We start from the raw sequence: 13,163 nt of genomic DNA on the forward strand, positions 1-13,163 counted from the left end.
ACAAGTACGACATAGGGCGTACTCAAAATATTAACCATTTATAAGCTGGAAAATAAACTAAGATACAATGTGATTAGGGTAATCCATGCAGAGATTCTAAGGGTACATTTATTTAACAAAGGTACTTGGGAGTGTACAGTTAAATCTTTTTGTGTTAATAGCAAAGGAAATAGCCTACAAACATGCATTTAATTCACCCTGCATTTGCAAGGCATATATTCTTGAATGTACCTTGAATATATGTTTGATGATACTTTGTGAATGCATGGTGAATACACATTTGCTTAACATTTGTAAGCTGTTAGAGCAAGCCTTTTTTCCCCAGCTTTTGCTCAAATTTTCAAGAGCAGGATGGCACTGCTCTAGCTCTGTTGAACTCAGAAGCTAGGCTGAAGCATGTCTAACTGCCTCAGGAACCTGTTCTGCATCTTAGCTGAGTAGTTGCCTCCTGTTTTGAGATCACTGTCCAACAAGGAATTTATGTTTCTTTTCCAAGCTAGGACAGATCTGCTTCCTCATAAGTTCTTTCCTCATTTGTAATGAGGGCCTGCACTCAAAAATTAATATGGTTTATTTAAGGGGGAAAAAAAGCCATTTCTGTGAGCCTGTGCGCTACAGTACAGTTATGTTTGTTACAGCATTTTTAATAGCAGAGTATGAAATAATTTTTACAAAGCTCTCCTTTTTTAAGGAGAGCCTTTTATGAAATAATAGGGTTCTTTTCTCCTTAACAATAAAGTACTAGTTTTTTTTGTTTTGTTTTGTTTTTTCTGTGATGATTTTCCCTCTTTTTGTCTGTACCCCTCTAAATGTGCTTTTGAAAGGGATTGGTATTTTCATGCCTTTAAGGTAAATTGTTCTTCCCCTCTACATCTAAGAGCAGAATTTGATACAAAGCATAAACTGTAGATGAGTAATTGATATTTAGCAAATTTTAAGTCAAAATGAGCAGAATGAGTTGAGAACACAAGCAAATTTCATTTGCTTTGCTAGACTTTTCTAATTAAGATTTCTCTTTAAGCTAGGTTCCCCTAACGCCTTTAAGCTAAATAAGAATAAAAAAAATCATGCTTAAAGACTGAATTTATATGCCTAACTAATTTTTAATGTGACTTGTAGCTGTTCAGAACTCCTGTTATTTTTTTTTCTTTTTTGTATCTGTATTTCTACATACAACAAAAGCCTGTATAGTGATCTGTGTAATTGCAAAACAGGATTTTTAAAGACAGACCTCTTCTGCTACATAGTACTGTAGAGAAAGAGAAGCTGGTGCAAAACAGCCGAACAAAAGGAAAAAGAAGCAAACAACAGAGGTAGGAAAGAAAAGTGAATGCTTCCAGTTAAATGAATCTTCTCATCTGTTAGAAACAACTATCAGGTTTTAAAATCTGAAATGTTGGCATTTTTCTGCAAAGTCCAATATCTCTCTCCTACTCTGGGATTCTGCATCTTGTAGCTAGACAAATTCAAATTTCAAGCCAAGCATACCAGTGATTTTCCATAAAATAAAAATATTCCGTTATAAGTCTGAAATTCAGTTTCAGATAATCAAGGTGCTTCCGAAGTGATTCCAGGCACCTATCAAATGTGCTTATTGCTGCCAATATCTGGCTTGATTCCTTATTTTTAATAAAGGATCTGAAACTATGTAACATAAAAGTGATGTCCAGCAAAATGTAAACAGCAAAGGGTGAGAAAAAAAAAATAGTGTAATAGGAGTTTTGAAGAAAAAATAGGTGTGTATTTGCAGTGTGCAAGCTAAGAGTATTGGCCTAAGTTTAGAGTTCACCTAAACAAGGCTATGTAATTGTTGTTATAATATTGTTCCTTGCCTTTTCTGTACTTCAAGTAATTGTGTTCTCACAAAACTTTGAGAAATAACCTATTTCTCTGTCCTCTAAAGACTGCTGGACACAGGACTGAGAGGGATACTATTTGTATATTGTACTGAGCCCATGCATTGCATGAGGCCTCAGGAAATACTAAAACATAAGTGACTAAAAAAATTATCTGCATGTAACTGCACACAGTCCTTTGTTTATTAAATAGCTCTTAGGAGTTTTTCTAAACAGAGATAAGTTTAATCAGAAGCTCAGCTGAATGTTGGGGTCTGCCCAAAACTTAATTACTCTTTTCTAACTGACTATAATTTTGAAAATTGAAATATATGTATTTACGCATACACAGGAATTGGCTTGGGTTTTGTTTTTCAAGTATTAGTCTCAACCACACTGCTGTGATCCAAAAGCCCACAGAAAGGAAATAGTGTGCTACGTTTAGCTAGTCTAGTGTGCTAGAATGCATCTACGTTTCCTTTTCTCTTACCTGACAAGATCAATAAAAGCAGCAGGAACATAGAGTGATTTTCAAGTCTGTAAGTGGAGCTGCCTCTCTTAGAAATTAGATGTTCTCTGTGCCTGTTCCTTATGTTGAGTGGTCAGAGCTTGATCAGTGAAGTGATGAAAGTTGCACTTTCCTTAAGTGCAGCTGTTCTTCACTTACGGAAACGACTCTGTAAGAGCATATACTGTTACCATTTAATCTTGGCTTGTGTTTTGAAGTGGAAATGCCGACCACGCGGGCATTATTTGTTTGCATTGTCGCTGGGGGTGGGGGGGTTAAGCCAAGAGATGGGCAGCCTCGAAGCGCGACTGCGAGCGAGAGGCGCCCCAAGGTGAGCAACGTGGAGAGACCGTTAGGGCGGGGCGACCGTTAGGGCGGGGCGGGCGGCCGTTGGGCGGGGCGGGGCGGCCGTTAGTGCAGCCCCGCGCGGCGCCGCCGCTCGTCGGCAGGTGCGGGCAGAGCTGCCGTTGCCGCCGCCGCGCAGCCCCGCAGCCCCGCCTGGATGTGCGCGGAGGCGGCGCCCGGGTGCGCGCAGGGTCCCGCCATGGCCTTGGCCTTCTGCGGCGACGAGGGCAACTCCACCGCCTACAACGTGGACAACGGCGTGCTCAACAACGGCTGCTTTGTGGACGCCCTCAACGTGGTGCCGCATGTCTTCTTGCTCTTCATCACCTTCCCTATTCTCTTCATCGGTGAGTGCCCGCCGGGAGACAACTTCGCCTTGTGTGTCCTCCCCTCCTTCGTCCTTGCCTGACCGTGTCCGCCCCGCACCTCCCCCTTCCCCTTTGCCTTTGCCTCGGCGCCCCTTCTGCTGGGGGCGGGGGAGGCGGATCTGCAGGTTTTGCCCAGCAGCGCAGCAAACGAGGGCAAAAGGTGCCATTAAACCCCACAAAACCTGGCAGGCTAGTTGCGCGTTGCTGAAGACTAGCGGTCGCAGCAGCCTGGGTAACGGGGGTTACCGGGAGGTGGCGCTGTGATTTAAAAATACGTGCGCGGCGCTGCGAGGGCTGAAGCGAGGAGCTCCGGGCTGCGCCGGCTGCCTGAGGCCGCCGTCCTCTGAGGCGGGAGCCTCTGCCCCCCTGAGCTGCCTTCTGCGTGTGGAAGGCTCAGGCTGAAATAACAGCACAACGGCTCGAGCAGGGCCAGCCGGGGAGCTGCCGAGAGTGCTGCACAATAATCTGTTCATCTGGCTCTTTTCCTTCATTGTTCTTTTTATTCACTAAAACCAATGTTTTCAGCAAGACCTGGAGAATGAGTTATTTTTTTAGTTATCTGTAAGATTAATTGAAAATTCTTTAGAGTAATTAAAGGCATAAGTAAGGAAAGCTATAGTTCAATTTTGTATATATCAAAATACTATTTTAAATATGTCTTACTAAATGTCAAAAGTATCTAATGCATATAATTATTTGATAGTAAGTCACAATAGTATTAGAATTTAAAACTCTGTGTCCTGCTTTTTTGGTTTTGTTTCATATGAAAAAGGAAGTAACAAAAACAGTTCTGAAGCGATTCAAGCATGTGTGTGTTGAATAACACAGTTGTATGAACATCAGTACTCTGGTTTGTTACATGTGTCCTTCTCTGTATATAGATGCTGAACTTGTCACTTTTTACTGGTCTTTTTTGTTGTTTCTAAGAAAACTTGTTATAATTATCCTTTCCCATTTAGGATGGGGAAGTCAGAGTTCCAAAGTTCATATTCACCATAGTACATGGCTTCATTTTCCTGGCCACAATTTACGCTGGATACTGACTTTCATCCTTTTGTTTGTGCTGGTGTGTGAAATTGCAGAGGGCATAGTATCTGATGGGTAAGTAGAACATATACCTTCTCCTGAGAGCACTGAATATTTTTAAAGGGTTTTACTGTAGGTATTGTCTGCCGGTCAAAATTCTTATCTAAACCATATGTCTTGTTCTTATAAACATGTGATCTGTGTTCTTAGTGATTAACCTACTGACCCTGTATCAGAAATTCCACAGACCTTGCCAAGCATGTACACACACAAATGACCATAATCATTTTTAGTTCAGCTTAATGACACTATCTTTCCAAAGAGTAATCATAGATAAATCTTGATAATTTGAGCAGATGGTGACATTTTCATTGTATGTTTTATGTCTAAGAGACCAGTCCCACAGCCCTTACACAGGCAGAACTCCCATGTGTGTAGTAGGTCATAATGTTCCTCATGAACTAAAACCTTCACATCTTGAAGAAAAGGGTGGATCCCCTGGGCCTTATTATCGTACCACATTGAGTTTCTCTGAAATAGTATTGGTGTTCCTACAAAATGTCTGGTGAGTTGTCTTCAGCAGAGTAGCTCATTCTGTATCGGTAAAAAGATTTGGCTTCCCCAAAGATAAAATCTTTTAGAGGCATCATTTGATATTGTTGACACTGGTGGTAATTTGATTTGATTTTGTTACTTCTCACAGATTGGGGTTAGGCATTAGAGAGGGGAAAGGGCTGTAATGTTTCTTTATGCATGCTTTGATCCATGACCTGGTATTGAGCTTAGGAATGTCTTTAAATAGTAAGCTATGCGAAAAATTATTCCGAGTGAAAGAAGTGATATAGGAAAATGATTTATAGTGTTATGCAACATTAATTTTTGTCAGTAACTATGATCATTTTTTTTCTACAGGAAAGTCTGATTTTTATAGATTTGCAGCCCAAGGGTTATAAAGTTACAGCTCTATTAAATAAAATGAAATGATAGTCATCTATACAACAGGTGTTCACTATCCAGTGTAATAAGGCACTACAGTATTCTGCTATACAAGCTGACATAATCAGTAGTATTATATTTTCCCTTAAATATGTAACAAATAGGGCATTTCTTAGTGATAGCTTAATTTTTTTTCTCATATTTATTTGGAGCTATCGGGTTGTATGATGCTCAAAGCAATATCCTGCCTTGAGTTTTGTTTTGTTCTCTTTAGCAATCTCTCCCATTATGTTTATTTGATATTGAAATTGACTCAGAGCATTGCTGTTAAGTGCCACCTGCCAAGAATCAAAGCTTCTAGCTACACTGGGGGAGTGCCAACCCACAGCTGTGTCTCCAGAGCACTCAGCAAGCTGCAGTGAATAAAAAGAGATTTTAAGCTTCCTCCTCACCAGCTTCCTAAGACTCGTGACATGGGTCATGCTGGTAAAGTCCTTTTGACAATGATTGGTTGTTTCTTCTCACTCAAAGTGTCAGATGAGAGCTTTGATAGCACAGGATATCCCATAACTTTTGTAAAAGTAAGAAAAAGGGAGGCAGGAAAGATGACAAATAGGAGGATCCACCTTTACAAGCCATTTGGCTTGTAATCACTGAAAACAGAACTCCCTGTAGAGGAATTCCTGTGCTGTGATGCTGTCTTTCTTCCAAACTGGAAGAAGAAAAGCAAATGATTCCACTAAATGCTTCTGTAGAAAATCTTAAATTTCTGTGCAGTCAGATGATTTTATTTACATATTTTGATGGAAAGCTCCAAAACTAAGGTAGTTTAAGTGAATTTTTCTTCTTCGGGAGCTGAGCTTATTGTCCCTATTTAAACAACATTCCAGTTGATTTCAGTAGGATATAGGACTACACAGATTTCCTTTGCATTTCAGATTTCCCCCCTGTGCTGAAGCAATGTAATTAAGAGCACAAATACAATTGAAAATCAGAAAACTTTTCATATCTGTAAAGGATTTGGAAAACCTAACCTCTGTCCTGTCTGGTGTTCAGTCCACAGATTAAAAGGGAAACACTTAAATAGCTAAGAAAGATTTGAATAGATGTTCTCTGTTCTTTTTCTTTTTCTTTTTTTTTTCTTTCTTTTTTTTAAGGGTTTCAGAATCCCGTCACTTACACCTGTACATGCCGGCTGGAATGGCGTTCTTGGCAGCCATTACATCTGTTGTTTATTACCATAACATTGAAACATCTAATTTCCCGAAGTTATTAATCGGTATGTCTCATAACTTAGAAAAGTTGAAAGTATGACTGTGTTGATCCTGAATGGCTGTTCCTTCTGTGACAGGTTGTTGCGCTCTTGATTCTAGCTTGTACAGGCACAGTTAAATCTGTGTTCTGGTCCATTGCTTGCCTTTGCCAGATTCCAATCTTGGGGCGTGCAGGGAGTTTCCTTTAAACAGCTCATTCTTTTCAACTTCTAATGGTTTTCAGTATGATGTTTCCAGGAAAAACTAAATTTCGGGGAAAAGTGACATTTGTTAGAGAACGAATCTGTAAGTCTTAAAGCTATCCAAATCCCCTTACTTGTCGCAGTGTTGATTAAAGCACTGTATAAAACTGTAGCCATTTTAAATCCTTCAGAGACCTTAGGATAGAGCGTGTGGTCCCTTCAAATATGCAAGGAGTCAAGGGAAATGAGTGACATCACTGATTCATCATTATGGCTCTGGACAGGTCACTTGGCCTGCTTCTTACTCCTAAAACTGTCTTTATAAACTGCTTTAAGACCTTTTGAATGGAAAATGCTACATATGAACATGTAAATAAGCTGTCAATATGAGTTACAACTCATACTGAAAAGCCAAGATCATCTTTCTTCCAAAGGTCTGATTTTAGTGGTAGAGAATAAAACATCTACAAGAAACTAGGAAAATAATGTCAGATCCTCTAAGTAGGTTTTGTGTTTTCTCACTTGGGACTGGTCTAGTACTCTTAAGTAGAATCTTTTTTTTTTTTTTTTTTTTTTTTTTTTTTACACCAAGTAGAGTCATACAGTCAACTTTTCTGTAAATTAAGAGATTGTGTTTAATGCTTTCTCACACCACTGTATGTTGTGTTTTAGCAAAATACTCTACAGGAAAAAAAGGCACTGATTTTGGTTTCTCTCTCTTTTTTTTTTTTTTTTTTATTTCAGATGTATAATGCAGTGTTTAATAATTTAGTATCATGACCACGTTCCTGCTGTTAAATGATAAGAATGGGTGCACAAATTTGCAGCTGCTAGTTGCTTACCCATTTTTGCATAATCTCATCCCTAAAGCAATTTTTTTCATAATCTTGTTCAGTATTTAGAGCACTGATCCTAGATGAGCTCTGAACAATATTTGAATAATAAATGGAAATACTAGTGAATGCCAAAACTTAAATGATATTAATATATGAATTATATATCAGTAAGTTAATAATTATGATTCTAAATTTATTTAGTGGGAATTTTCCTTTTTGCATGTGCTATTCCAAGGAATAGACTCCTATGGAAATTCCAGTCTTCATTAGCTTTTAGATGAGCAGGAAAAAAAAAGTCAAGCCACCACATTACTTTCCTGTTTTAATTCATCTATTTAAACTTTTAGTCTGACTCTAAGCAAAGTAATGTCTTTTGACTTTCATTTCATTTTTCATTTTTTTTTTCTCAGTGTCCCGATGTTTGTGAGAAAAGCTAAGAAATGTATTTCTAACAACTTACATTCAGTTTTCTAAACTGCAGATTTTTTTTTTTTTATCCAACCCTGAGGGTCGTCATCATTCAATATTAATGGCAGATGCTTTACAGTGACAGTCTGGGGGAGGGCAAGTAGCCTTATGCAAATCAGCCCAGAATTTATAGCTTGACTTGGCTATCAACCCACTCGAATGCACTGTGGCCATGAGCAGCATGCCCTTAGTGTAATGCAAACAAGGTAAACGGAAACCAGGAGGAAAGGTTTAAATTGATAAAATTGTGGTTGAGAGTATGAGAAGGGAAACTAAAAGAGGATTATTTGATAGTAAAATGCTGCATAGGAGATAAAACATTCCTCAAATACAAATGGTACAAATACAAATCCGAGCAATACAAATTCCTCAAAAACAGTGGCAAAGAGTTGCTAACAGAGCCTTACCCAAAACTTAGTAAATTCAGTGGGAAAATTATCCTTGACTCTGTGGAGGAGACCATTAAAGACTTGCCTTTTGATTTTGAACAATTTTCCCATCCTGTCATTTTTTTTTTTAAGGATGTTTAATTCCTTTTCACCTTGAGAAGTGAAGTCTATTTGCAGTTCTTCATAAATAGGCAAGATACTGTAACACCTCTTGGGGATTAGCACAGTTCCTTCAGGTATGTAAGATCCGGGATTCAAAGTTACTGAGCTGGTCCTGTGACTCAGCTTTATGCCCAGACTGCATTGGCTATTCTGAAGTGGTCATTCCATCTCCTATCAAAAATATTGGAAAAAGTTTGGAGTATTTATTCTCTGAAGTTGATAATTGAGTTCAGGATCCCAGTTAAGTGTTCAAACTATTGGAACTCTTTGTTGATCTGATCTGAATCTGTTTTTCCCTGTGCAGTTTTGACCTGTAATTGTATTTCAATAAATGTAACTTGTCCAGTGTAATGCTTTTTCCCAAGTAGCTCTCCTGATAACATTTGTTTTGGTGCTCTTTGCACACTGTTGTAGAGTAGATTTATAGTAGCTGCACACTTTAGCAAAACATTTTGTCATTGTTTTCATATTAAATTGGAAAATCTGCTAGCTTTCTCAACATTCAAAATATGTAATTGAATGTTAGCATCCAATGGAGTTATTTTCAAGTTAAAAATATTTTTATGTTTTATAGACAAGTGAAACCGAAAAATTAAAGCAGTAGGGAAAATGATGAAATAACATCTGAACTTCGAGGACTTTAAGCTGAGATAGATAGCAAGGTGGGAACACAGGAGATTTTTTAAAATGTAATAAAATTGATTTTTTTTTTTTGTATCATAGTTATAGAACTGCCTCACCATTTTGACAGCAATCAAATTTTGTAATTAATTTAAATTTCTCCTGTTTTGGCATCGTAGTTAATTCCCTTAAGTTAGCTCTCTGGTTAAAATGTAACTTCCTGCTAACATGTAAACATAAATTCTGTGCAGTAAGCATTATTTCTAAAGTGCCACAGGTGTGTTTTGTGTTTTTTTTTTTTTGTTTGTTTTTGTTTTTTTTTTTAAAAAAAAAAGGTTTTATTGAGTTGTGTTATCACAGATCTTGGACTTAATCCAATTCTGATTTTCTGTGCTCTGTCCCAGAGGTGGGAGCACGCAACCTGTTGTTGGAGTTTGAGGTTGTTTGCTTCACACTTTTTGAAGAATATAGTCATGCCTGTTCCCTCAGACATCCCAGAGAGTTACAGAGGGAATGTGGCCAGCTTTTATTAAAGCCAAATTCACAGCTGTCCTCGTTACGTGAACCAAATTTGCAGATCATTGACAGACACCTTCTCCTTGAACCCATCATCTGGATGTGTGTTTACAGCGACTGGAAATTTCCTTCAGCAGACTTCAGTTTTGCAACATTCACAGTGTCACTGCATCTAATGGGAAGAGAATTTGGAACAAATGTTTTCTTAATATTTTCGTATTTGCAAAATTGAAGTAAGCTTCTGTTTTGAGAAAAGCTACTCTTTTTATATATTCTTTTTGCTTTTTTTCTGAATGAATATTTAATACTGTTTGTTTACATTTTTGCAGTTGTTGACTTGATTCTTTTTTTTTTCCTTACAGCCTTGCTATTCTACTGGACTTTAGCTTTTGTAACCAAAACTATCAAATTTGTAAAGTTCTGTGATAATGACGTTGGATTTTCTCAGCTTCGATTTTGCCTCACAGGACTCCTGGTTATTCTATATGGAATGCTTCTAGCTGTAGAAATCAATGTCATCAGGGTGAGGGTGAGTGAGCTTCACATGCAAATCTTTTTTATATTTCTCCTCCATTTCTGGATATCCAGTGTGAATATTATTCCAAAGAGGAGAGGTAAAAAACAGTTAGGAATATATGTATATTTGAGAATCAAACATCAACTCAATTTTTTAGGCTGAATTAATTCCTAATTTTAAAAATAACAATAATCCAGGGCTCCACTGTAGCTAAATTGAGGTGAATTTCATCCATTTTAGGATTTTTGTCTGTTATGACTCATTCTTTTCTGATGACTGAAACTGTGTTTCTGATATAAGGAAGGACTTGGTAAAAAGGAATTGTCTGTTCTACCAGGGAACATCCTTAGACACGCAAATAATGTCTCTTATTTTCCAGAAGCAGGCAAAATATGATTTACTGGGGCAAATGGAATTACTTTCTAGCCTTTTTTTTTTTTTTTTCCCCTCTCTCCTTCCCCTGCACTATCTTCAGTCATAACCTAAAGTGAGAGTTGACTTTGGAGTCCAATGGTCATATAAGTGCCAGTGTTCTTGCTTTCACCTATCCCTCACTTAACTGACCATAACTTAAACTAGACAGAATGGAAAGAGTCTTTCAAATGTAAACTTTCCTGCTGTTTTTCTTATATGAGCATCTGAGCTCTTTCCAGTAACATTTAAGCAACGTGAGTTGCATTTATCATATATTTGTTCTTTTACGGATTTTTTTTTGAGATTTGTGAGATTTTGTGTATGTATATTAGTATGTTTATTTGATAAACAAGGACAAATGTATGTGAACTATTTCAACCCACTCTCAAGAAGGCAAGCGAAGAATGCATGTATAATAGAACTCCCTTGTGATTGTAGGATTTTACTAAATGCAGCATGCATAATGCAGCATTTTGCTGTTTTATTGAGTATTTTATGATTGGAGAAAGGGTGAAGCATATCTAAAAATCCCACCAATATAAATAGGATTTAGGTAAAGCCCGGAACAGATGTTGAAACTGGTGTGTGATTGAGTGCTTTTCAGAGGTGTACAGGTATGTTTCTAAAGGGTTTGGGCCATTCCTTTCCAAAAATGAGTGACTTTTTTAATATTATATCCAGTTATCAAGATGAGTTCTTTGTCTAATTAATTATCTCAGTTATTTATTCTTTGAAGGCTTTTTTTTCTTTTTTTCTTTTTTTTTCTTTTTTTTTTTAACTGTCTCCTCTCTCCCCCTTTTCTGTGCATTTAATGTGATTGTCTGTGGGAATTTTTCTGGTTTTCAGAGATATGTTTTCTTCAAAACTCCTAAAGAAGTTAAACCTCCTGAAGATCTCCAGGACCTTGGAGTTCGATTCCTACAGCCATTTGTGAATCTGTTATCCAAAGGAACGTACTGGTGGATGAATACATTCATCAAGACTGCGCATAAAAAGCCAATAGATTTGAAAACCATAGGCAAGCTTCCCTTTGCCATGAGAGCTCTGACCAATTACATTCGCCTTAATGAGGCTTTTGAAACACAAAAGGTATGCAGAGCATAGACTCATCAGACTCCTTTCTCACTGCTTACATTTTTTTCATTACTCTTTTATGAAATTAGCATGATATAAAATTATATAAATAATGCAAATGATGCAAATGAAGTGGATATTAACATTGTCATGTAAGAGAGATCAGGTACTCAGTTGTACAGATAATGAAATTTCATTAACTGAATATGCAAATCATACACATTATTAGTTAAATGCATATCAAATATATATAGCCGCTTCTGTTATGTGCCAAGTAATTATGGACTGTATTCACTAAACGCCGTCTGCATTTTTCCTAATAAGAGCCTGGAATCATTGAATTACAGAGTTGATATTAATGAGGCCTTTCAAGATATATTTTTTCTGTGTTATTTCGGTTACGGTTTGTCCACAAGAGAATGCACAGCTGAAACTGCCAGAGATGGGATTCTGCTTGCTTCCTTAGTGGCAGATCAGTGTATTCAGAGATTTTTTTTTTTTTTTTTTTTTGAGTAGCCTTCTGCAGACTATTTAAGAGACAACAGTTTTCCAGTCTTCCGTTTACATGAAAACAAAGCCTGCCAGTTTCTGCCTCTCTATTTGCTGTTCTCCTGCAGCCATGAACAACACTTTTGTTTAGTTCCTGTGTCAGGGTATGAAAGAAATAATGACTCAATTTCTCAACTGAAGGAGAGTGCAAATGAATCTTTTGTTCTGACTCTTTGAAAATAAATGAAATGATAGTTGCAATTCTAATGTTCTTCTAGCTCAAAAATAATAATTCATTTTCAATGAATTGGAGAAAAAGATACTGTCAATATATCAAATTCAGGATTAAGGCATAACATATATATATTTTTTTAAATTCTGGACAGAGCAAAAGGTCATCTTTTCCACAAGGATCTGGGTCAATTTGGCGTGCTCTTTGCTGTGCTTTTGGGAGACCTTTACTTCTCAGTAGCACGTTTCGTATTCTGGCTGATTTACTTGGATTTGCTGGTCCACTCTGCATCTCTGGAATTGTTCACAATGTTGGAAAAGGAAATAACACTATTCGCCCACAGGTAATACCAAAATGATAAATATAGGAGTAAAAAAAATAATACTGTGGCTATATGTTGTTTGACCTCAGTAAAAGAAGTGAATGATATTCTGCTTATCTGAAATGTTATTTAGAATACTTAATGTACTACTAATTATCTATATTTATACCTTGATGGCAAGTGAAATATTATCCACATACTCAGTCATGCCCACATTCTGGAAAATAACCTCATGCAGAATGATAGTGAGGCATATTCAGAAATCCAATAGAGATCCTAAGGATAAAAGTAGAGTCCTGAGTAGATACTGATTTAAGTATGTGAATGGCGGCTTCTCAGAAAGGAAGTGTGGGGTTTTATTTATTTATTTATTATTTATTTATTTTTAAGGCACTTGGCTTTTCATTTCCAAAAATGAGGGTTATCTAAGAGAATTGAAGCAGGTCAAATAATAAATAAAAGGTCATATATAAAGATGAAAATAAATGGCCAAATGATTTATTTGTAACAAAGAATTTCCACTGATGTCTTTGGGGAAACTGGTTTTGAAAGGTCAAGTAAAAAAATTATTTAAAGGAAGCTACTGAAATAGATGGTCCCCAAGAAAGACATCCATGCTGATTCTTTTTTAAAAAAAAAAAAAAAAAAA

At 37.1% G+C, this 13,163-nt stretch overlaps 1 protein-coding gene across 1 annotated transcript in view; it reads left to right on the forward strand.

Moving 5' to 3' along the window:
* Positions 1 to 2,845: 2,845 nt before the first annotated feature.
* The window catches only part of ABCC8 (ATP binding cassette subfamily C member 8), a 62,678-nt gene continuing 52,360 nt past the window's right edge, over positions 2,846 to 13,163 (forward strand). Inside the window, exons 1-6 of the mRNA XM_088533846.1 lie at positions 2,846 to 3,035; positions 4,016 to 4,157; positions 6,176 to 6,297; positions 9,829 to 9,995; positions 11,244 to 11,486; positions 12,347 to 12,535. Of these exons, the coding sequence (XP_088389972.1) occupies positions 2,846 to 3,035; positions 4,016 to 4,157; positions 6,176 to 6,297; positions 9,829 to 9,995; positions 11,244 to 11,486; positions 12,347 to 12,535 (1,053 nt within the window). The remainder of the gene's footprint in view (positions 3,036 to 4,015; positions 4,158 to 6,175; positions 6,298 to 9,828; positions 9,996 to 11,243; positions 11,487 to 12,346; positions 12,536 to 13,163) is intronic.

This window comes from Tinamus guttatus, unplaced genomic scaffold (assembly GCF_059628265.1).
Source record: "Tinamus guttatus ecotype Peru unplaced genomic scaffold, ASM5962826v1 Tinamus_guttatus_pri_ptg000524l, whole genome shotgun sequence".
Lineage (NCBI taxonomy): Eukaryota > Metazoa > Chordata > Aves > Tinamiformes > Tinamidae > Tinamus > Tinamus guttatus.